This window comes from Sorex araneus, chromosome 1 (genome assembly GCF_027595985.1).
Source record: "Sorex araneus isolate mSorAra2 chromosome 1, mSorAra2.pri, whole genome shotgun sequence".
Taxonomy (NCBI): Eukaryota; Metazoa; Chordata; class Mammalia; order Eulipotyphla; family Soricidae; genus Sorex; species Sorex araneus.
The window spans coordinates 349,793,283-349,819,881 of record NC_073302.1 but is presented as its reverse complement, the minus strand read 5'-3'; the positions used below and the strand labels follow the sequence as shown (position 1 = coordinate 349,819,881).

At 39.6% G+C, this 26,599-nt stretch overlaps 1 protein-coding gene across 2 annotated transcripts in view; it reads right to left on the bottom strand.

The window, feature by feature from the left end:
• NPSR1 (neuropeptide S receptor 1) overlaps positions 1 to 20,175 on the bottom strand; it is a 267,077-nt gene extending 246,902 nt beyond the window's left edge. For both annotated transcript variants that reach the window (XM_004606883.2, XM_012932358.2), the window contains exon 1: positions 19,958 to 20,175. In XM_004606883.2, coding sequence (XP_004606940.2) covers positions 19,958 to 20,104 — 147 coding nt within the window. In that variant the 5' untranslated portion in view covers positions 20,105 to 20,175. The remainder of the gene's footprint in view (positions 1 to 19,957) is intronic.
• Between the last annotated feature and the right edge of the window lie 6,424 nt (positions 20,176 to 26,599).

Sequence of the window (26,599 nt, the reverse complement as noted above, 5' to 3'; positions counted from 1 at the left end):
TTCTACTACCTTCACCCATTCTGTCCATCTTACATTGCCCTGTCTCTGGCAACTTCCAATTTTATGGACTTAGTTTTATTTTGTTTCAAGATATCACATACAGGTGATGTCATCAGCACTTATCTTTTTCTTTTTATCTTATTTCATATACATACCCTTAAGATTATACATGCAGTAGCAACTGATAAGGTTCCTCTTTCTTCTTTTTTGTTTTTGGGCCACATCCAGCAGTGCTTAGGCTCTGCACTTAGTCACTCTTGGTGGAGCTTGGGGAACCACATGGGTACCAGGGATTGAATGTGGCTCTGCCGAGTGCAGTGCAAGTGTCCTACTCACTGTGCTATCTCTCTGGCTTGAGATTCTTTCCTTTTATGACTGAATCAGATTCCATGTGCATATGTATACCACAATATACATAGGTGTTTAATTATCCATTAATTTTCATCAGTGAAAGCTACATTGCCTACTTGTTTGGATTCTCATAGACAATGCTGAGGGTTTGTATAACTTTCAAAATTAGTGTCTTGGGTTTTTTCAGAAAATAAAAGTAGAATTCAAGGTCATATGGTGCTTTTATTTTTGATTTTTCAAGGAAAATCCAGTCTTTTCTTTAGTGACTGAATCCACTTGCAAACGTACAAAATACAATCATATACATATACAAAAATATACAGGACTCCCTTTTTCTACATTCCCCCACAATAGTTGTTTGTTGGTGCTTTCTTTTGTTTGTTTAAAATAATAGTAGTAAACAGTCATGAAGTGATAAATAATTGTGATTCTGATTTGCATTTTGAGTTTTCCTGTTTATTAGTATGCTTGGCAGCTCTTCACATATATCACATGTTTGTTAGTCATATATATGTCTTTGCAAAAAGTATCTATTCGAAGCTCCTTCCCATTTCCTAAACTATTTTTTTGCTAGCTGTTGAGTTGCAACACCTTTTTTAAATTTTAAATATTAATTTCTTATTTAGGTCATTGTATCACTGTCATCCCATTGTTTGTTGATTTACTCGAGCGAGCACCAGTAACGTCTCTATTACACTCAGCCCTGAGATTTTAGTAGCCTCTCTTTACTTGTCTTTCCCAACAATTGGAGGCTCTTGCAGAGTCAGGGGAATGAGACCTATTGTTATTGTTTTTGGCACATCAAATACGCCACAGGTAGCTTGCCAGGCTCTGCATGGGAGCAAGATACTCTCAGTAGCTTGCCGGGCTCTCCGAGAGATATGTATATATCTGTTACTATATTTGGGATATGAATATGCCACAGGGAGCTTGCTAGGCTCTCCCAAGTGGGCAATAGACTCCCAGTAGCTTGTCAGGTTCTTCGAGAAGAACTAGGCTATAAAATGTCTCCTTCCGGGAGCTTGGTCTTATAGTCTCTGGATGTTGGCCCTTGGTGGGATTACATGGCACTGGGGGCAGTTTGTGGGTGTGACTGCCTAGCTACTGGAAAATGAGAGATCTGGGTGAAGAGGCCCAGTCCCAATCCCAGCAGCTTTGGAGATCTCTTTTTATTTATTTATTTATTTATTTATTTATTTATTTCTTATTAGATATTATCCAATACACATGGGTAGCTTGCCAGGCTCTGCTTCAAGGGCGAGATACTCTCTGTAGCTTGCCGGGCTCTCCGAGAGGGGCGGAGGAATCGAACTCGGGTCGGCCACATGAAAAGCGAACACCCAACCACTGTGCGTATTGGACATGCCAAAAACAGTAACAATAAGTCTCTCAATGAGAGACGTTACTAGTGCCCACTTGAACAAATCGATGAGCAACGGGATGACAGTGACTGACTTATTAGATATTATTTTAAAAATATTTTGCTACTTGCTAGGTTGCTTTCAAATTTTGTTGAATGTTTGCTTTACTGTTCAGAAGATATTTTTGCTTAATGTCATTCCACTTATTTTGCCTTTTAAAAATTGTTTCCTGTGCTTTTAGTGTCACTGTATCACTGTAATCCCATTGTCATCGATTTGCTCAAGTGGGCACCAGTAACGTCACCATTGTGAGACTTGTTGTTACTGTTTTTGGCATATCAAATATGCCCCAAGTAGCTTGCCAGGCTCTGCTGTGCAGGCAGAATACTCTCGATAGCTTGCAGGGCTCTCTGAGAAGGGTGGAGGAATTGAACCCGGGTCTGCCACATGCAAGGCAAATGCCCTACCTGCTGTGCTATTGCTCCAGTGTCAAATAAAAATTATCACCCTCCTTAGCACCATTGCTAAGGAGCCTAGAATTTGTCTCCTTTATGTATTAATTAAAGTTTTAAAAGTTTTAGATATACACATGATATCCACAAAATTCTTTAATGTTATTGACTTAAGCCATAGTTTTTCATAGAATCATTGTATTTAATATTACTTATAGAATTATACTTATTTTTACTGAAAATATTTTCTCCAATTTTGCTACTCTACACTTTATCAGGTGTAGAAAGTCCTTGCTCATTTCAAAATCAGTCTGACAAGTTTTTAGAAAATATCTTTTAAAATATACATTTAACTACAAATTCATCATCATATTAATTTATTTGAGATGAGATATAAAATATCCCAACCCAACTGCTTTTATTCATAAAATACTAATTCCTTTTTTTTTTACTTTTTGGGTCACACCCGGCGATGCACAGGGGTTACTCCTGGCTCTTCACTCAGGAATTACTCCTGGCGGTGCTCAGGGAACCATATGGGATGCTGGGATTCGAACCCGGGTCGGCCGCATGCAAGGCAAACGCCCTACCCGCTGTGCTATCACTCCAGCTCAAAATACTAATTCTTTTTAAACTAATTTTGTTGTTTCTCTGTAGTATTGAGGAAATATATGTCATTTTAATTTTGTTTCCAAGACAAATTATTTATTAATTAGTCTCAACTACTGTACAAGTTCTATGATATTTTGCTTTATGATTATCAATAAATTGTAAGAAAAATTCTTTTTTATTAACATGTTAAAATCATTTTTCTCACCTTTTGAAAATGAGCATTTAAATTATTTTGTCAAATTAAAACAATTGCATCACATTTTGACTAAAATAACTGTAAGCATTCCAAGCTGATTTAAGGAGAAATAACATCTTTACAAATTTAGTTTTCCTGATTACCACATGTATTTTTCACTTATCTAAATTAAAAATTGTTTTTTCATAATGGTTAACATTAAAAATTAATAGCCTTCCAATCTACAGAATGGGAAAGGATATTCACACAATACCCATTCGATAAAGGATTGATATCAAGGGTATATAAAGCACTGGTTGAACTCTACAAGAAGAAAACATCCAACCCCATCAGAAAATGGGCCGAACAGTCCCAACAGGGGCTGGTGCTCGGAAGCTGGCCTCACATGCTGGGGGAAAGTCATCCCAGATAGAGAAAGGAACACCAAGTAACATGTGATTAGAGATCCCGCGCAGGAAGGGAGATGAGTGCTAAAGTAGACTAGAGACTGAATTTGATGGCTACTCAATACCCCTATTGCAAACCACAACACCCAAAAGGAGAGAGAGAGAGAACAAATTGGAATGCCCTGCTACAGAGGCGGGGTGGGGTGGGGGGGATGAGATTGGGGGCTGGGAGGGATACTGGGTTCATTGGTGGTGGAGAATGGACACTGGTGGACACTGGTGGAGGCTCTCGAACATTGCATGAGGGAAAAACAAGCATGAAAATGTGTGAATCTGTAACTGTACCCTCGCTGTGACTCACTAATTAAAAAATAAATTTTAAAAAAAGACAATAATGAAAATAAAATAAAATAAAAATTAATAGCCTTCTACTTGAATAGTGCTTTCCAGTTTGCAGAACTCAAATTTTCAGGATCTATTGAATAAGCTGGCCATTATCTCTGACTTATAAATTTAAAAATCTTGGTTCTTGTTCCAACCCTCCCCTCCACTGGCTATGTGATGTCAGGAAGATCATTTAACTTCCTGAACCTCTTTTTCTTAAGAGGTGGTTCTCTTAGGTTATATTACAACTTCCTTATAGAGGGTAAGGCAGACAGAACATTTTCTTTCAGTTTTTTTTCTTTTTGGGTCATACCTGGTGATGCACAGGGGTTAGTCCTGGCTCTGCACTCAGGAATTACCCCTTACTGTGCTCAGGGGACCATATGGGATGCTGGGAATTGAACCTGGGTCGGTCGCGTGCAAGGCAAACGCCCTCCCTGCTGTGCTAGTGCTCCAACCCCAGACAGAGCATTTTCTGAGATATGTTCTAGGAGCTATCAAATGTTATAAATAGTATCGTGGTATCCAAATCAAATAAAACCAAATCAAATCAAATCAATTCAATAAATCAACTCAGATCAATTTGAGAAATGCACATTAAACAGAAGTAAACAGGTTTCTCTACTGCAAGAGTTTTCCAAATCTTAATTAAGTAAATATATCGTCTAATTATATAGTGATATTATTTCTCAAATTTCTTTATATATAATGATACTTTATAGTACATTCGTTGGAAATTTCTGATAGGGTAAAAAGTGTTTAAGTGGTGAGAAGGTGTAATGGTGGTGGGATTGGTGTTAGACAACTTTATAAAAATAAAATTTAAAAAAATTGAAAAAGAAGTGTTTAGGAACAGGATCTGGAGCCAACATTCACTGTCATGTGTATTTGCATTCTTTGAGTCTCACTTTTAGTCTTCGTAAATCAAGAATAATAATGTCTGTTTAGAGTTGAGGGAGTTACAGAAGATTCTGCTCACCCATAAAACCTGTTTTTCTTAGTGAAGAATTACATTTCTCTGCTCAATTGGTTTCAAATCTGACCATGAACCATTCTTTGGCCAGTAAATTGAGAGTAGAAATGATATATGTCATTTCTAGCCAGAAGTTAGTTATGAGAGTCAGTGCAGTGGTTTGCTATACTATTATTTTTACCATGTTGATGATGATGATGATGATGTCTTTTGATTCTGATGTTATGAAAATTATGTTGATAGGAATCAGCCTGGGATCTTAAATAAACCCTATAAGCAGATATCCCCTGTTAATCTACAATAAACAATTTTCTCAAGTAGAAAATAGAGATATTTTTAAGTCTAATAATATCTGATTACTTATTATCATATCATGACATAAGTTAAGCTGACTAATGAAGGAACAAGTAAAATAATCAATGGAAAAAAGTAAGTATTCAATAAGTATTGTTTTATTTTAGCAATTGTTTTTTGCAAATACTTTGCATTTGTGCACAAAAATAGGCAAGTTACAAACACATCCATGGACAAGACAAAACGCCTTTTTGCATACACTTTTAGATACCGTAGAACAAACCTGTTGCTTGGCCAAAACCAAATGGATGTCCAGAAGCCAGGGTCAGAATCAAGAGAGTCTAATTGTCCCTTGGTCGTAGCTTTTGCCTAAGACACACCTTTATTTAAGCAAGGGGGAATCAACAATGTCCCACCAGATGAGCAGAATCAGGGCTTGGTGTATAAAATTGGATAATTTACCAAATGCTGGATTATCTCACAACCCAGAAGCTTCTTTACCTTCTTCCAAATATTGGGGAATTTTGAGATATTTGAGACCAGAAGTAGGAGCTTTCTCTGGAGCAAAAACAGAGAATGTTTTTGCTTCTGGGTTGTGAGCAGCCCCTGGGGACCATCCCAACGGATCACTATTCCTTTGATACTTCCTGGTGCAGAGACATCAAATAGGGACCCCTCAAAATTCCATTCTGGATCCCCAAATTTGACACTAACTCTTCAGTATCTCCCAACCCAAAGTCAATTATGGGGAACAAGTTTTTGGAAAGGGGAAAAGGTGAATTTGTTTCAGAATTTGAAACAACAGAGATGCAAAAATCTCCAAGCCTCCTAGGTCCCTCCCTGTGCAGGGTCTTTAAACTGAATACAAGGAAATAAAGATGTTATTGGTCAGCTCATGGACAGGTGAGGTGGGGGATAAGTCACAAGATTTGGTTTCACTAGATTTGATGGTGTCTTGAAAGCTTTTAATCACAGATTCTCGAAATTTCTGTTCATGGTTGAAGGTCTACGGCCAGTACAGCGTTTCATAAAGACTCAGAGGGGAGGGGAACAAACTCAGTTGCAATTATTTTTAAGAGAATAGTTTTTATATATATTTTAAGAGAATTAAGGTGCAGAGTTCTAGAAAGATAGGGTCAATGATTAAATTAACATAGTGAAAGAAACTTTTGGGCTTAGGGTGCTGTAACAATAAGATGCCCCAGGGGGGCTAAACACATCCAAAGGGGAGTGCACTTTGTTTTTGCTTGTTTGGTTTAGTTTTTGGGTCATACCCAGGGATGGTGGTGCTCAGGACTTACTCCTGGTTCAGTGCTTCTGGCTGGGATCACTCGTGGAATTCAGGGGGACCATATGGGAAGTCAGGGATTGAACTGGTGGGCTGTGAGCAAGGCAAGTGCCCTAACCACTATACACTCTCTCTAGCCTTCTATGATTTATTTCAATCAAAGGCATCTGCACTGCTATACAACAGTCTACAATACTAGATGGAAGTCAGGAAACTTGCATTTGGGCAACAACAATATTCTTTGTTTTTGAAAAAAATTGGATTATGATGTGCAAGTAATGGTCCTTGAGCAAATACTTTGGTTCAATATGTTTGTGAATGACGCTCTCAGCACTGCAAAGAGATCTTTTGTTTGATGCTGAGCCAGGAACACTGCAGGCCTATGTGAACCACAGATCTAGCACAGCCAAGAAGGAAGGCAAAGAGAATTCATGAGTTTGAAGAGAAATTGAGGGGAAACCCTGTGGTTTCTTCAACATACTCCAGCAATCCAAAAGGCTTTCCTTTCCAGCTCAGGAATTGGATTGGGTGGAGAGTCAAGTTAATTTATACTAAGAAAAGCCCTCTAAAAATGCAAATAATCATTGAAGGTTAAGGTCATTTGCATTTGTGTGTGAGGAGAGACTACCAGGAATCCTTTTAACTCAGAATGGTTTTTATGTTAGTACTTGGAATCAGCTCATTGAGGAACAAAGTTTTCAGATGAAAGAAAGAGTGTGAAGGGCTAAAGGCTATAATTTTGGGTGGTGGGGTAGGGAGGGAAGGGGCATACCCTGCAGTCTTTTGGGGTTACTCCTATCTATGCACTCAGGAACTATTCTTGGCAGTCTTCAAGGGACCATATGAGATGCCTGAGATTGAACTAGGGTCAGCCAAAGACAAGACAAATGATCTACCCACTGTACTGTAGCTCCAGCTCCTACAATTATTTTTTAAAAATAAAATTTGCGGGACTGAAGTGATAGCACAACGGGTAGGGTGTTTGCCTTGCACGTGGCCAGGCCGGGTTCGATTCCCAGCATCCCATATGGTCCCCTGAGCACCAACAGGGGTAATTCCTGAGTGCAGAGCGAGGAGTGGCCCCTGTGCATCGCCGGTATGGGTGCAGGCAGAGGAAAGAGGCAGGAAATGATTTGTGGAGTGATGACCTGGAAAGTGTGCAGGGAGAACTTTATCTGAGTTTTTCTAAACTGTGTTAAGGGTATAATTGTTTAATTACTCACTCCTAGCTGCAGAATAACTCTGATTTTCCAAGAATAGAGCTAAAGGGGAAGGCATTCTAGTTAAATTTCTGCTTTATTTATTTTGTGAACTTTATTTAATGAAGTCAGGAGCCCTGGGGGACCATGTGTATCCAAATCAAGCTAAAGTCTCCAACTTGCTTCTTGTTTCCCACTCTTTCCACCTCTGGTGAAACTGGATGGGTAGTCCTTCAGAGGTTACATAAGGAGATTCAAGTCGGGAATCAAGAAAGGACACTTGACGAAGGCTACTTGATGAAGGTGTCTCTTGTTGATGGTCTTTTGTCTACCTACTTTGTTTGGTTGCTTTTCTGATTTGGGTTTAGTCCTGACTCTAACTCTAAACTAAAGGAAAACTCCTGATGAGCTCAGGGAACCATGTGTGGTGCCACCAGGGATTGAATTCTAGTAGAACAGTTGCAAGACAAGCGCCCTACCAGGAGAACTCTCTCTGTGGTGCCCTGCTTTTTTTTTTTTTTTTGGTGGTGGTGGTTGGAAGGGACTCCTTGGTTTCAAAATAAACTCTGCTCATTGTTTAAATGACCCATTCTTTTTTTTGATGTCAACAACCTTCAGCTGTGGTTTGGGGATTGTGTGAGAGGGTGGAAAGTAGAGAATATGGGTGGGTAGAGTGAGCGCAGAAGATAGAAGGTAGAGGACAGCGAATAGTGTAGGTGTGAGGGAAGTGGGAAAAGGAAAAATCGGTAAATGAAGTGACTGCATGGAGGAGCATCTGTCAGCCTTAGTGCTGAAAGGAAAAACGTTAGTCCTGCCCCTACCTAACCCCCTGCCTGGTTAGGTATAAGAAACCCTCAGCAGAGATTAGAGAGCAGCACACCCCCTGACTACCTTCTTCCCTTCCCCAAAACCTCACCATCCTCCTGAGAATTGGTTTCTTCCCTCCTTTTAACCCACCTGCAGGGAAAGTTCTCATCATTGCTCTAATCCCACAATTGCAGTCAAAGCAGCTCTGGATACACAGATGGCTGCTCAGCATGAGAAGAAATGCAGGACCTGGAACTATAATCAACTGATAGGACACTCGGTACCTGCCATTGGATCCTGGAATTCCATATAATCCCCTGCCAGGAGTGATTCCTGAGCCAGGATTAACCCCTTAGCACTGCAGAGTATGGATCCCAAACTAATTAACTAACTATATCACCGTATCACTGTCGTCCCATTGCTCATCGATTGGCTCAAGCGGGCACCAGTAAAATCTCCATTGTGAGACTTGTTACTGTTCTTGGCATATCAAATACACCACAGGTAGCTTGCCAGGTTCTGCTGTGTGGGTGGGATACTCTCGGTAGCTTGCCGGGCTCTCCGAGAGGGGCGAAGGAATTGAACCTGGGTCGGCAGCATGCATGGCAAACACCCTACCCACTGTGTTATCGCTCCAACACCAATTGACTAACTAAATTTAAAAAATGCAGTGTCTAGAAACCATGCCTCCAGCTCACACTTTACTTGGGTATTTTATTTTTTATTTCATTTTATTTTATTTTTAGTGAAGCAAAGTAGTTTTATTGAAATTTATTTCAATGTGAGGGGAAAGAAGTGAGAGAGATAAGTGTTCAAGAGAGAACATGGACTTCTCCAGAGTGGGAAAAGCTACTTGGCTGCTTTAAACTGACAGAAAAATATGTAAATCTTTTATGTTTTAGGGAGAATAAAAAGTGCTTATTGAAAAAAATGCTTTTGAAATTGGTTTTAGCAACGAGGGGAGTGTTATGATGGCTTACAGATTTCAGTAGTGTGTGTTCTAAGTCCTTGATCTATGCCATTGGTATTTTGATAGGCATTGCATTGAATTTGTATAATGCATTGAGTAGAACGGTCATTTGTATAAAGTTTACTTTTTCCAATCCATGAACATGGAATATTTTCTCATTTTCTGATGCCCTCTTCCATTTCTTTTAAAAATGCCTTAGAGTTTTCAATGTATAAGTCTTTTACCTCCTTTGCTAACTTTTTCCTAGTTACTTAATGTTTTTTCACACTTCAAAATGAAATAGTCTTCTTTGATTTTATTTGCATGAGAGCCAATATGTGAGAGATATACACATATATGCATATGTATACACATACATATACATATACAAACATATGTGTATATATACATATATACTTTTCTCTCACACACCATATATATGTATACATATACATATATATAAATATATAAAACACTCATGAAAGTCCACAGCTACCAAAAAATAGTCCCATCAAAATGTTAAAAAAAATGGGGAAAGGAGATAAACAGACATCTCCCTGAAGAGAACATACGGTCTGCTAATTGTCACTTGAGAAAATGTTCATTATATTTTGTCCAGGGGAATGCAATTCAAAATAGCAAAGAGATATCATCTCCCACAGTAAGAAGGTGTGAATGGCATGCACCAGAAAGACTGGAAACAACCAGTGTTGTTTGGGATGTGCTGTGAAAGAAACCCCACTTCCTGTTGATGAGAATGTTTGTCCTCCGAAGCAGTGCTGCTCTGCCTTTTACAAGGCCCCCTTCCGTCTTCTTTTCTCCTTGAGCCTCCCCCTCATTCTGCTTGGCTCCCAGTTTCATGCTTCAGTCCCGTTATATTTAGTTTTCATCTTTGCCCCCTTTAGAATATCCTGGGGGCCCCCTCATACAGCGTTCTGGTTGAGAAACACTGCTCTAACCATCTAATTTTGCACTTGACATTTGCATCCATTGGGAAAGTGTTTAGCTATAGGTAAAAGAGCTCACATATCAGTGTTTTAAACAAGAAATTTTTCTTCATACAATTAGAAATCTGGAGGTCGATACATACTATCCTTGGTTAGATGAGGACTTGCTTAGGCCTGCTTAGGGTTGCGGGCTCTACACATTTGACTTCAAGGCACAAAGAAGAAAATGTGTGAAAAGTATGAACATATTTTCTCTTTTTACATGAACATTTTTTTTCTAGATCTCTTCCATTTAAGTTTCCTTAACTGTGTAGCTTTTTATTTCAAGTGAACCTAAAACAGTGAGTAAAACGTCTGGGAAAGTGAGTGAAGACACAGGTGGGGGAGTCTGGTCTTGAGAATTACTATTAACCAAATCAAAGAGAATTGTCATCTATAGAATCCACTTAGGACCTGTTCATGAACACATAAGCCCTTATATTTAAGCCAAATTCATATGCCAAATACAGTAACAATGATGGGTCTCATTCCCCTGACCCTGAAGAACCTCTAATGCAGCACCATTGGGAAGGACGAGTAAAGAGAGGCTGCTAAAATCTCAGAGCTAGGATGAATGGAGACATTACTGGGCCTGTTCGAGCAAATCGATGATCAACAGGATGACAGTATATACATAGCTCTTGGAGATCGCCCGGCAAGCTACCATGAGTATCCCACCCGCATGGGCAGAGCCTGGCAAGCTACCCTTGGCGTATTTGATATGCCCAAAACAGTAACAATAGGTCTCATTCCCCTGACCCTGAAAGAGCCTCCAATTGTTGGGAAAAAACGAGTAAGGAGAGGCTGGTAAATTCTCAGAGCTGAGAGGAATAGAGATGTTACTGGTGCCCACTCGAGTAAATCAATGAACAACGGAATGACATTGATACAGTGATGCAATGATATTTAAGCACCTCTGACACTTCAACACTGTTGATTTTTTCCCAAAATTTGGTAGCATCATTATTATTCCATTCTATACCAATCATAAAAATTCATTCTATATGACTAATGCCTGATGCTACTTGTAAAGTTGAATGAATAGAGATTCTCATGAGAAGCATTCTTAGAGTGCTGTTCCCAAGTCTTTTGACAATATTTGCACTTAATACGGTGCTAAATTTACATTGGGTTCATTCCTTCTTCAAAACTCTCTAATCTGAACATAGATACACAGCATTGAAATTCCTGTAAGTATGAACAGTTTCTAGAAACTATAAAATATATTACAAATGCACATGAATATAACATTACATTTGGTAAGTAAAAGATGTTTGAGCAGAGACCCATTTAAAGTGAGATCTTTGTCCTTTTATTTTTATCTGGTTTGGGAAGGTTGATTAGTTTTTAATTCTGTACTTTTTGTTTGTTTTTTTGGGGGGTCCCATCCAGCAGTGCATAGGACTTACTGTGACTCTGTGCTTAGGATTACTCGTGGTGGCGCTTGGGGGCCATGTGGGATGCTAAGATTGAACTCTGGTTGGCCATGTGCAAGGGAAGTGCCCAATTCTTGTACTATCACTTTGGCCCCCAAATTTTCTAAAACTTAACTTACTCAGTTCTTTTGAGGAGTTCAGCTATACATGTCCAACAGTGATACTTGGGGTTTTATGGCTAAGACTTTGTCAGGGCAGGGACCACACTGCCAGTGCTTGGGGAGTCCTGCAGGGCCAGGGGATTGAACTTGGGCCTCCTGTATGCAAGTCACGTACTTTTGTCCTTTGAGCCATCTCTCCAGCCTGGATTGATGACTTTTAAATGAAACATTTTTTGCTGAAAATTAAATGCATGATGTAAATCTATGAATAATAAACACTTTATTAAGTATAATTTACACCGAGAATAGTCCATCTTTTTAATATGTAGTTCTGTGAGTTTGAAAAAATATAAGCATAAACAACAAGATATAGAATGTTCAATCATTCAAAAATGGTTTCATCATCCTCCTTAGTGGTGAGGTTCTCATCCCATTCACAGGTTGGTTTTTCTGTTCTTAGAAATGCTATATCATGTCATGTCAGGTACTTAGAATGTCATGTCATTAGAAATTCCAATAATGTCATGTCAGTGAAATCAGTTTGTATGTAGCATTTTTAGTTTGATTTTCCTCATGTAGCATTATGCATTTAAAATATACCCATATTGTTGTATATATTTGTAAGTTACTTCATTTGATTATTATACCTTTATTGTTAAATAATATTATATGATAGAGATGTGCTAAGTCTCTTTTATTCTTTAGCTAAGGTATATTCTTTCCAGTTATTCTTAATTTAAAATGAAGCCAGTATTCATAGTCAAAGATAAACTTCTCTGTGGACCTACTTCCCCCTCCTTACTTCTTGAGCAAATAACCAGGATAGATTATTCTGGACTGTATGGCATTAATGTTTATAAGAAAATGGCAAAAGTTTTTCTTAGCACATTTACATTGTTCTTTTACATTCTCATCAGCAACATAAGAGATTTTTTCTAGTTGTGTCATATCTTTGTCAGTCCTTGATATTATCAGTACATTTAGCCATTCTAACAAATGTGTGGTGGAGTTGACTATGACTTTATTTTTTGCATTTCCCTGATTAGAAAGCATGTTGAATATATTTCACTGTACTTATTTACCTGTTATCTGTGTAGTTCCATTTCCAAGCCCATCTGCTAAAGGGTTCTTGCCAATGAAACTAATTGAAATCACATATAACTTCAGACCAAAGCAGATAAGAGCAGTTCTTCTATTTCCCTTGGAAACAACTTCTAAAAGGCACAAGTTGACCTCCTTGCAATGTGATGTGAGAGGAAAATAGTAAATCTTTGCCATGCTAAACCAGTAAGATTTTGGTTTAGTTTGTTTTAATGCATTCTTTATTCTTGACGAAAGTCATCAGTAGAATCATTTATTTTTCTTTCCTTTATCTTTCCCTCTTCTTTTCTTACTCCTTTTCTTCTTTCCTTCTAACTTTTCTTTATTCCTCTTTTTCTTATCTTGTCTTATTTTACTCATTTGGGGACAGTTCATACCTTCAAGCTTTTCTAGGCCTTATAATCACATCTGATTAAAACAAAAACAATGTTATTTTCAACTCTCCTAGATCTAATGGAAGGTTTAATTTAGATCATGTGAAATTATGCTTTTAAAATGCAGACAGATGAAATGATCCATCAATATAGTTTATAGGAGAAATGAAAGTCCTGATTATTTCTTAATGACTTTGTCTTGACCTTGGATGATTTTTCTACCTTATGAGTCAGAGAGCTCTTTTACAATAGCAAAGATCCATTCTTTCTTTCTCTGGGTAAGGGGTAATTTCCTATAGGTAATTTCTTATAAATAGCCCTTCATGTAGTGGGCCATTAAGTTTGCCTAGATAAAAATTAGATGTTCTATCAGGACAATAAAATAAAAAATGGATTCTTCCTTAAAAGTCTTATGCTACATTTTTTCATGATCTAATTAAAAGAAAATCTCATTTTACCATGGCTGCTTGGGAACTGCTTTAAAAAGACACAATAGTCCCCAAATGAGGTCACTTGTGCTATGGATCCACATTAACATAGAGGGACTAACCAAATTGCAATTTCAGCTTCTCCCAGGGATACTGCCTCTTTATTGGGGAATCTGGAATTTCTTAGTCAGCACTAACAAGGCAATCTACCTGAGTACCCTCTTTCATTCCCCAGAGGAAAGTGACAGAGGACAGCCTAGCTGATGTCTGACTTTTCCTTGTTGGATGGTTCCGCACAACTGCTCTCTACTGGCTACATATGTTATTGCTCAACTCATGAATCTTTAATAAAGACACAAAGATATTTAAACTTACTCAGGTGAAAGTTTTAGCCTAATATATAGTTCTACAGAGTTTTAATCACAATGATCACTTAGAATCTTCAGATTCTTCCACGCAGATAATAGTGGCCCCTTACTTCTCAGTGAATAGCTTTGAGTAAAATAAGTCATTTTGGGGGATATTGTAACTAACATTACAAAACCTTTTGCTCCAGACCATTCACTCTTCCCACTTTTTCACAAGCATTTGATCACTTAGCTTACACAAAAATCCTGTAAAGAACAATTATAATCAGTTGGTGAAGATGTCAGTATAGAGACAGAAGAGAAATGCTATAAGTCACACATCAGATAGTGGTGCCCTGGCACTCAACCCTACCATGTTGCTCACATTAGAGCCTATCCCTCACTAAAATTATGAATATCTGATGACCTGAGTTCACCTGGGAATGATTAGTCATCTCTGTCTGCAATCAGAGGGACTGAAATGTAGAGAGACAATAAATCTGAATACAGAAAAATTAAGTTACGATTTTTCTCATTCAAGTACATAACTAGGAACATTCTTACCTACTACATCAACAGAAAATACTTAAAGGCTGACAAGGTGACATTCTGAAAGATTAATGGACATTCTTCTTCCCAATTTCTTGATGAAGCCTTCTCCCAGACCAGGCAGCTGGAGAGTTCTACCCCTTAGGGTACAATTTTTACTCTATCAATGCAGAGAAACAAATAAATGTCTGACTTTCGAGAAACCTCATGGAAGATGTCATAAATAGCTTGGATAAAAATGGTTTATTCCTTGGCAAGAGGATTTGTCTTTTGGGCTTTCAGCACAGAGAGGATGGAAGAATGTTTGGAAGCATACAGTGTGGCCATGGTCACTTTCCCAAACTAGGATAGGAAGTTGGGATTGGATATTATAGCACTAAAGAGTGGGAGAAAAATTAGAACCCGCAGTAAAGGCATTGATTTTCACCCCTAAAGTTCTGCACAAATAAAAGAGAAGGGTTAGTCCTTAATATTTGGGAATCACAGACTGGATGGAGACTGAATTTCCTTTTGTGCAGGAACCAGAGAATGACAGCTCCTCAGTGAGCAAGAAGTGTGAGTTGAATGGTTATAATAGTTTGGTGGACCAAAATAAATTCAGTGTTTTTGTAACTTAAGATTGAGTGGAGAGAGTGAAGCTTTACATTTACAGTGAAGATACAAACATACGTGGAGGATGGAAGGGAGAAAGAGGGAGATGTGAACTAATGAGTCTCAGTATATCCAAAGGATGTGTGACTAAGGGATGCAACAGCAGGTGCGGTTCATCCAGGGATGCACACATGGGTTCAGAATAGGACAATCCCACCCTGAAGGCCAACTAAATCTCAGCTGATGACAACTTTCCCAGCTTCCTGGATTCTGGTTGGGGTCTCATCTCCTCCTCATCATGCTCATGTGAAGCTAGCAGAAAAAAACTTCCCATAGTCAGCAAGTGAGAAACACTTCATAAGCTTAAAAATTGCAATGACTTATTTTAGTGTGGGCTAATGAAGATTAAGTTTCCTGCCATCAGATGTATTAGTGATGGGAAGAGAAATTTACTTGAAGAGAAATTTACTCAAGCTTGTTTCCCACCCTGACTACGTAGTTTGAGAATGGCATGACATCCTGGCACAGACACCAGCAACATCTGTGTCATTCTCAACAGCAGGGAGTGAAGTGGACAGACAACTGACCCAGAGCAGTGAGAAACGTACTGGGTTTGTACAGAGAAATGTGCAGGAATTGTGAGCCTTTAATGATTATTTAACTGAGAGCATCTGGGATTGGTTTCCTCATGGAGAGTTCATTGAATAGACTGAGTGAAACTAACTAGAAAGAATAAAAAGTGTGAGGTAAGAGCAAGGCCCCTTGTTGTAAGGCAGCAGAAAGTTCAGGGACCGAGAAATATTGCATTCCAGGAAGGCCATCAGAGATAGTGTCCTGGGACCCACAAAGGAAAGGGAGATAAATGAGTTCAAAGGGGTGTTACGGACAAGAAGACAAACCCAGAGAAACAAGACAGTGGACAGAAAATGGTTAAAGTGACAGTCACTGAGAGGAAAAATGCCAGTTCTGAGTAGAGTTCTAAGATGCAAATTGTCAACCTAAGTATAATAAAAGTGAGCACAGCATACTTAAGCTTCTTAAATTGGGCTTTGGCTAAAGCCTGCGTGAGGTTGAACAGAAATTGCTTTTGTTGCATGAATAAAGCATATGTTAAGTAAATTATCAGCAACATAGAAGGCACAAACAGTTCAATCACTGTCAAGTTCTTACAAGAAACCAATTACAGAAAAAAGCAATAATTGACTGATCATCTACCACTTAAAACTACCCACTGAAGAAGAAGCAGGTAAAGATCATGATTAAGTAATATTTAGCAGCCTTGGTTTATGTTACTCACCTCGCCTAGGAGCAATAAAAGTGAGTGTGCTTTTATTCCTTTATAGTTTAGATAATTTAGTAATTCAGACAGATTTACCAGTTACTTTGAATTAGTTTTCTCATCACTTAGAGTCAGAGATTCAGGGAACACTGATAGCTCATTCACTGGCAACATTAAAGTCTTGTATACGGACAGCTTCATCCTTGGCTTTAGTTTGGATAGGTTAACACTTGGGAATCCTGTTCACTTTCTCCTTTAAAAACTGGCATGTATTTGAGGTTCATATTATTCTTCAATGACCTCCGGAGGGACCCTCAGAAGTATGAGAAATTGGTGATTGTAAAGAAAACCAAAACCTGAACTAGGAAAGTTGGCATAGGACACCCAGAAACCCATGAGTTTGGGTTTCCAGTTGTGGAGTAATCTCATTTCTGAACTCTCTTCTTATATCCCTAAGGTGCTGTTGAAAGTGTGAAGTATAGGGGAAAGGCACAAAACTTAGGAGTAAAGACGGGAAAACAAGAAAGACTGAAAATGTAAAGAAAGAGCTATTTGGTAGAATCTGAGATACCTTGTATTCTGATGCCAATAGAGCTTTGGAAATCTTGAGGTAACTAGCGTGCAGGGGAGGAAACTAGGTTAGAGGCTGTATATGGGCCAATAAGGACAACTGTGGCGAGGCAGAGTTGTAGCATTGAGAGACCAGGTACCAAAGGGATAAACCAGGCACTAGCCCATTACACCACCTTAATTCCATACCCTAATTACTGGAATCTCTAACATGCGTTGGTCATTTTGGCTCAGAAATGAACTAAGGTTGAATTGAATGTGCCTACCGAGATGGGGCTCCAGGCATAAAAATGGTTGGGATTAGATCGGCTTCTCTGTGGAGCGACTGCCACCTGGCATTGTAAAAGCAAGCTTCCGGTTGCCCAGTCTGTCAGGACATAGGCAAATAACAGAATCCCAGCATCACACTCCATTTACACAGCATCTATTGACTGTTCAGCGAGTGGCTATATCTTGGAGACAACATGAAACAAACATAAGACATTCATTTACTCTCACTTGAAAAGGTACACCTTTGCCTGACACAATAGTAGCTAATGACAAGAGTTGGGGTGAGTGATGAGGAGAGAGCTACACTTCAGAACACGACTGGAACTTGAAGATATGAGTTGAGGTGAGGGTTTCTTGGTCGAATCAATGCCAGAGGAGACTGAAAGAATGTGTAAAATTTAGGTAATCACAAATCAAAGTGGAAGGCATTTCCAGATGGAGTGATACACCATGGTTGTGAGAACTCAATGAGGTACTTTATAGAGGTCATTTTGCAAAATCCCTGGCACCAGAAAGCCCACAGCAAGTAAGATATATGGCTATTGCTGCTGCTGTGAGTTTTGCTACTTTTACTGCTGTGACCAATTTTATTTTTATGTTATTTTTACTGCTCTTGGTAAAGGCAATGGAATTAAAAGGATCAGTTTGGGAGAGAGTAAGGGAGCATATTTCTAATTTTTTTCTCCAGAACTATTTGGACAAAAAGAAATACAATGTACAAGGGTTTGCATCAACACTTTTGCTGTATCGACATTGTATCAAACTGCCTGTACTCCACTGGGACTTTGGAATAAGCTACTCTGAGAAATTTAAACTAGGTTTCCACAAATATACCTCTGACTACCTACCTTATAGTTAAAAATCACCATCTTTAGTCCTAAATGTATTGTTCCAAAAAAAAAGCAGCATTTCTAACTCCTGCCTGACCACAATTTCTAATGGCTTTTCTCCTTGTCCAGTTGTTTGATGCAAATATAGAAACAGGGATAAGATTTTAAAAATTGAAGTGATTTTCTTTAATGCCTCACGATGATCCTGCCAGGAAAGACCATAAATGCTAGGAGAGAATGAGCAGATACTTGCTTGTTCAAATATTCAAAACATCCCCCAGGACTTGTATTCAAAAATGGCAAATGAGATTTCAGCTGAAAACGATTACTGCCCAGTCTCAGAACAACTGCCTTATTGCGAACTATTATCCCCTTTGCAATGGCCAGTCTCTTTTCATTCTGGTAGCTGTCATGTTCTATAAATATCAAAGAGTTTGCAGAGCTCGCTCAGGTGTGAGGAGTTTCGTGCTTTCTGGGAACACATAACCTGTTTCTCCAAGATACCTTGGAAACTGGCTTCACTGAGGGGGTTATTAAGCCAGTAGTACACAGCCACAAACTTTGATTTCAGTTTCTTTGCTCCTGTTGTAGAGGAGCCAACCAGTGGGGCTTGTGTGTCCCTGCACTAGGAAATGATTTAGGCACCGGTCTCTGTGATCGGTCTGCTCTGCTCTGCTATACATTGTCTTCTAGTCCTGAAGGAGGCTTAGTGGCACTTCTTGCAATGTCTCCCTCCTGAAAATTTTATTCTCGATGTATCCCATAAAGCAAAGCTGGACTAGAGAAGAGGGTTTTACACTGATGTGACTCAACTTTGGAAAAACCAAAGCACCTAAACAGCTCCCAGAGGATTTTTTTTTTAAGTAAGCTGGATTTTTTTTTTTTTTTTGCGGTGGGGGGGAGTCTTTTAACAACTGAATGTACCATCAGGTATCATGCAAAATAACCTTGGTTCGCAGCATTCCCATGCAAAAGAGAGGAAACTTTTTTTTGGGATATCTGCCTGGTTTCTGTTAATATTTGTTGTGCAGTGGGGAATGGTATTAGCAGTCCCCATTTTTTACACATGGAAAATACTATGAGCTCAAGAAAGATTATTTCCTCAATGTGACCCTCAGATATTCAGAAGGTAAAACTCATTAGATTCTAACTCAGCCATTAATAAATGAACACCAGGAAGCAACTTGTTGCAAACTGTAACAGTATCAGCTGCTGTCAAAATTGCCACTTCTGATGTGCAATGGTGGTGCTGAACAGACAAGGGGACCTTCCTCCATGAGCCAGTGTGACATGTTTCCTTCATCTGCCTCGGTTTGAAGTGTGTGGGCTCTTTACACTGCCAATATTTGTGCAAAAAAAAAAATGCTACCACTCTTCCTTCTACAAGAAAACATTTTAAGCACTGCTATAGGATTAAGTAAAAGTGCTTTCATGTAAGGGAAAGAGCAACATTTAAAAAAAATCACCTCTGAGGCAATTCACTGGTGATAGCTGTGGTGTTAGAATTCTGTACATGACAAGTCATCATTAATCACATTGCAAACCACAGAACCTCAATAAATAGCAATTTTTAAAATAACAAAAATTTTTTTAAATTCCCCTCTCAAATGCCTTTCATGATTCACATATTTTCAGCAGCAACAGGAGAGAGAAAGCTGTACTGGAGAGAAACTACAACATAGATCCATGCTTTAGCTCATCAGGGGGGTTGCAGGTTCGTTTTAAGTATTTTCAATTTTTAAAAAAAGTAACAGCCCTTCATAATATCGACCATCTCTGACAGACTCGTTATCTGGCTCAAGACTGAAAAATCAGCATTTGTAGTGAAGCACAGAAAACTTACCTTAAAGGAGTAGTAAAAGGAGCCCCACTCTGCTCTTTCTGTCTCTTCAGTAAAGGTGACAGTCTGGGTGCAGAGGCCTGGGGAGGGGTCTGGGGTCTCCCACGTCGGATTGGAAATAGGGGTGTCCTCTGTGCGGTTAACCGGCATGGTGTCGGGGAGCAGAGCCTGCTGTTTCTTTGCTGGCGGCTGACACGCGAGTAAGTCCAGCTCCTGCCTCGAGCCGGAAACCAGCAGGTACTCCCAAAGCTCCTGGCTGCAGCGTGAGCCGAAGCACCAGCCTCCCAGAGCCCCCTGAGTGAAGGGCTCTGCCTGGCCCTGCACAGACCCTGGAGAATCCAAGTGCTGCTGTCCAGCCTCTACAAAACCTTTTCAGGGACTTGCCCAAGGACAGGCCTCCCGACCCGGGAATGCCGTTCCTGAATTACAGGTTTGATCCTGACTGTTGCCTTGGTTCGTCACCTCAGCGTTTGAATACACCAGCAAGTCAATTCATACAGCTCGTGTTTGTACTTCTGACATTAGATGACACTGGCCACTGGTTTGAACTAAGGCTGCCATCTTAGCTGTGACCCATCACGTGCTGCGCACTAGCCTGATCTAGTCACAGGGAATGTGGGCACATTTGCTTCCGACATGGTGACTCAGGGGTCTCAAGGGTTCAAAACAGATCCCAGGTCTTTTAATAAGCTGTAACTCTACCTAACTTTATTGGGGGGTGGGGAGTAGTCGATAACCCCCTAGTACCCCTCACCTCCACTTCCAGTGTTTGGGGGGCTGGACTGAGCTACCAGGATGATCCCCTGTAAACTGCTCTGAATACTCTAATTTGAGACTCAGGACAACTGAGATAGAAAGGAAGTTGTCTTTGTATTTTTTTCTTGACACTGGAGAAGGCTAGCAGAGCTGCAATGCTTACCCAAGGTCCCACAGATGGGGCTAGAAGTGGAATGACAGAATGTCGCCTCAGAAATTTCAGGACAGTAATGTGTTTACTGCATTGATTTGTGTAAAATGCCTAGTGAGGACTGAAGTTGAAAGCTACTTGGTTTGCAGCAGAGCATAATGCTTGATTGTTTGCTCACACCGATCACACTCTGGGAGCCATATATATTTAGACACCAACTTGGCACCTGGGGAATAGGTACTGGGGTTAGTGATGGCCACAAAAGCTAGTACTCCTGTGAAATGTCCTGGGAAAGCTTTTGGAAAATCCATCAGCCCATAAAGGGCACAGTGTGCCAGAGAAGAGATTTTAAGTTTATGCTGATAGAACAGCAAACAGGCAGGGGCTGTTCAGAAAACTGGAAGAGCCCTGGGAGCAGAAGGAGGCATTTGATACAGGACCACCAGCCAGCGCTAAAATGAACAAATATTATTTTGACTGGATAATAAGCTACTCAAATAAAAGACGAGGGGGGCAATAACCTAAACCAAAATGACAGAATTTTTATTTATTGGGGCATGAAAACTAGGTCATGAACAACTCAAGTAATGCTAAGAATGAGAGAATAATGGGTGTACTTTGCTTTCTCACTTGGGGAGGTGAAAGGTAGTCGACCCCTCCTATATATGTATATATGTATATATATATATACATATATAATATGTATTACTGTATCACTGTCATCCTGTTGCTCATCGATTTGCTTGCACAGGCACCAGTAACGTCTCCATTGTGAGATTTGTTGTTACTGTATTTGGCATATCGAATAAGGCATGGGTAGCTTGTCAGGCTCTGCCGTATGGGCGGGATACTCTTGGTAGTTTTCCGGGCTCTCTGAGAGGGACGGAGGAATCACACCTGGGTCAGCTGCATGCAAGGCAAACACCCTACCTGCTATGCTAACACTCCAGCCCCATATATATATATAATATACATATATAATACTTTATTATATATTGAATTCTATAGACTGGACTAAATTAATGAAGTAGATTATGACATAAGCAGTTGGGCAGTATGAACTGAGTTTATTTTCCTACCCCTCTGTATTAAAGTAGAGTCAGTGTGTTCAGGTTTGAGTCTCATTAGAGCTTTACTGAAGGAAGCAGCAACTTTTAGGCTCCCTGTGACATTGGAAGAATATTTACTAACAGCTGTAGTATATCAAATTGCTCCTTTATTCTTCAAAGCCAGTAAATAAAAGTATCATAAATAGATACAACATCTGTAAGTCACCATTGCATATAGTTATTTTAATGTACCACTTTGCCTTATTTCTTTGGTTAGAAACAAGTTACAGGTTCTATTCACAATCAAAAAGGAGTGGGGATACACGTATTCTGGGGACATCAAGGTCTGTCTTGCACCATACCTCATTGGCTAGATGTTGACAAGTGAAAGAGACTGCCTTTGAGAAAGATGAAGTTAGAACAGAGCTAAATGTTTAAACTAAATGTTTCCAACTGAAAATATTGGGTATAAAATAGTTTGAAAGAGAATGAAATATGTTTTTTGAGTGACAATGTAAAGAGTTAATGGACTAAAAGTCATGTGAGAAACTTTCAGAAATCATTAAAAGCAATAACATCTGAAAAAAAGTTAGAGAAAAATGTCCAGGGATTATGTACTGCATGAGCCAATGTGTGAGCGTCTGTGTAATGAGTTCCAGAGGGACAGTTAAAAATAAATTGAATTGGAAATATTATAAAGCATTTTTAATTTATAATTATTGGGATTTTTAAAATTAGGAACTTGGTGTGCTTAAAATATATTTAATAAGTGACATGAAATACTTCGCTAAGATATTGCAGAGACAAACACATTAGAAAATAAAAATTTAGACCTTAAGAGGAGTTAGAAGATCCTGTATTGTTAGAATTTCAATTCTTAAGAAAATCTTGTCATCAGCCACCCTCCAGATCACATGGCTGCTTCTCCCGGAAGGGAGCATAACATGAGGCCCCCATAGCCATGCCATCAGGCTCTGTGCCAGGCTGTTTTCACTCAGGGTGCCCAGAGGGGGAAAGGTGAGAACCATCCCCACCCCAGGAGACCCAGTCCTGGCAGCCAACCTCCACAACCAACTGCTGCCAAACTGCAGGCCACTCCCCACATGCTTGGGCTGAGGCTCACATATGAGTGAACATATTCCTGGACACATCATAAGACCCTCCCTACCCATTCTCCGTAATTAGCACACCATATTTGTTGGAATTCAGACAGTAGGCAAGAAATCACAGAGGGAAATATATATGCATATATACATATTTCAAATGTGTATATATCTCACATCACCCAAACTTCAACAACATGTTAGTGATATCCTATAGAATATTTTAATGATTCCTACCAAAATAGAACAATCTTCATACTGTTTCCTATATGAACACTTTTTTGTAAGCATGTTCAGCAACTCTTCATAACATTACTGTATCAGTGTATCACTGTCATCCCATTGGTCATCGATTTGCTCAGGCGGATGCCAGAAACATTTTCATTCATCCTAGCCCTGAGATTTTAGCAGCTTCTCTCTACTCGATCTTTCCAGCGGTGCTGCATTGGAGGCTCTTTCAGAGTAAGGGGAATGAGACCCATCATTGTTACTGTATTTGGCATGTCGAATACGACACGGAGAGCTTGCCAGGCTCTGCTATGTGGGCAGGATGGTCTCAGTACCTTGCTAGTTCTCTGAAAGGGAGAACTAGGCTATAAGAGGTTGTGCGGCTACAAATGCAGCCACGCGCTTCCAGGAGCTTTGTTTTATAGTCTCTGGATCTTGGAGAGTGGAAAATGGCCTTGAGCATGTCTGTGGCTAGATTCCAGAGGTTTTCCATGGCCAGGGCTCTGCTCGAGGTGGGGAAGGAAACTTCATAACATACAATACAAAATATATCCTTTCGCTTGTGTTTGGGACAGGCATTGGGGCTTGAGATGGAAATATCCCAAATTTGGTGTTGGGAAGGTATAATGGTGGTGGGATTGATGTTTGAATATTAAACATAATCAAAGGTAATCAAATATTGTGAACTAACTTATAAAATAAAAAAATTAAAAATAAAGAATGTCAATTCTCCTCAGATTAACATATAGATTAAATGAAATTCTAATCATAAATAAAACTTCTAATGGAAATTAACAAATTGATGCCAATATTTACATGGAAATGCAATAACAGGATTTCAAAGTGCTTTTTATTTCATTAATTATATTGTTTTGGGGGACACAGTTGGCAGAACTTGTGGCTATCCTCAACTGTATATCCAGAGAACCATGTGGTGCCAGGGAGCAAGCCCAGACCCCACAGGCACGGCGGCTACTGAGCCTAGAGCTCTCTCAGTCCTTGAAGCATTCTCTGAAATGAGGAACTGTACTGTGTGCCTTAAGCAACCACACTTCCATAAAACTCCAGAAATCAAGGCAGGCTGATTACAGCCCTGGGAGCCTTTTACAAATTGAGTGTGTGAGGCTCTCTCAGTGAAATGGAGATTAATGAGGACTCCCTGCACTGAGAGAAAGAAGAAAACCAGCATCCCAAGGTGGAGAAGACTCCTCTGCTCCTTTGTGACTACTAATGCCCAGTGCCTTAAAATAGGTTTTCAGAAAATGAGCCTAAACTATGTCAGGCCCATCCTGGGTTCCAGCAATGTCACATACAGCTCTCAGAAGGCCCCAGAGCAAATGGTGCAGGCAGGCCATAGAAACTGTAGGACAGGAGCCGGATATTGCTGTCCCTTCCTAGCTGTCACCACAGACAGACCCATGCAGAGTCTCCTTCCCAGGACAAACTAATCAACTAATCAGAACCATTAGGGGAGGCTCCCTGAAGTACTGTTTCTTTTTTTTTTTTTTTCAGAGCATTACAAGTTACTCCAATTTGCAGCCAGATTGACAACCATTTTGGAAAAAAAGCCAGTGTCCATGGAGTTTCGTCTGTTAATTTTGCATCCATCTGGGTCTCCTTGCTCCTGTTACTTGCCTACTACTCTTTCCTTCTGATCCCCAGGCCGCTGTTCAATAATTTGCTCGAGCTTTTCGTTTGGAAGAAGAAAACTCAGATTGGCTCAAGACAAAGCTGGATCAACCTCCACCCCAGCCCTGTTCCTGGCACGGTGACTCTAATCCCTAGCAGCTATTGTGACACATATACACATATTCCCATCCTAGTGGCAATCTGAAAGCCTCAGCTGGAACTAATGCCAACAGACATGTACCTTATGAAGCTGTAGTATCTTATCATCAGTTGTCATGGACCAAATGGAACTGCAAAGGCTCTGCAGCCAGAGTAGATTGATATGAGAGTTTCCCCAGACGTCAGCACAAACACACACCTTACCTAGTGGAGAGTCTGAGGGGCAAGCTGGCCACTGTTGGTTATTAGCTCTCCCCAGATATCTATAAAAGAGCAAGCACATGCTGACTTGACTCCCACAGAATTTTGCCTATGTTCAATGATCCAACCTCCGCTTGCCCTTTTCCTCTAAAACACTGACTAATGTCTAAACAGACAATAGGACATCCTGGGCAACAAACACTGGGGGTTTCTATGGAAACCCTGTAGAGAAAGGAATAGCAAATTTCTCTACAAGTATTATCTTGACATCTCAATCATTTATCTTGATCACTACTTGCAGGTTCTGGGATGTGGAGGGTTGCACCTGGGTGGGCCATGTACAAGACAGATGCCTTACCCACTCTACTATCTACTGCTCTGGCCTCATTGATTCTCACACTCATCCTCTTTCTTCTGTAAATGAAGCTAACTTTCATCTCCATTAAGAAAACTTTTGCTCAAAATCAGTCTCTTCTCAGCCAAATATGGAGTTATCTGATAGAGGTATATATACATATATATGTATACCTCTCTCTATATATATAGGTGTTGTTTATTCTTTAATTTTTTCACCATCTTAAGATGAAAGTTTTGCCTCTGAAGTAAGAATTTTAACTTTATCAAGTAAAACAAAGTTTAGAAGAGATTTCTCTTCATGCATTTATTCTGGGATCCCTCAGCACAGTACCTATGTCTTTGTACAAATATATTATTTTCCTTTTATACTAATAATAGTTTTGAAGCTCTTAAATAAAAGTTATAGAAAAGTTGAAACATATCTTGTTAAAAAAACAAATAAATATAGAGATCTAATTAAGAGATTTGTGAATGGGACAGCATGCTACCTCGCAAGTGGAAAATCTTTTCAAGGGATTCCACAAAATGGAAGAATTTTAATCAGAGGGAGGGGAGGACAAAATTGTCAGCAAAACAAATGAAAGATGATTTCAGGAAGTCAAAGCTTCCTCAGGGGGAGGGAAGGCAGGAGCTTCTCATAGATTGTTTACTAATTCTAACCAAGAGACCCCAGATACTTTTGTAGTGATTGGTTTTTAAATTCCACTTTCAGAAGAGGTTGAAATTGTATTTAGGTACCGCATGTTTGTGGGGGGCAGCATAAATTCCACTTAAGGTCTTTTTATTTTCCTTTTTTAGCACCAAATATTTTAAACAATTTTGAGGGGTTCATTTCCCGAGTAACTGCTATCTGCTTCATTGCAGTTTGAAAGGCCAAATGTTTCTTGTTTGAACTACATAAATGAGATAGAGTGTTCTGGAATTCCAAGGTAGTTCATACTCTCCCAGGACACATTCCTGCTTGGTATCCTCAGCTGTTGACTGGGACATAGACCATCACTATAGTCTGGAG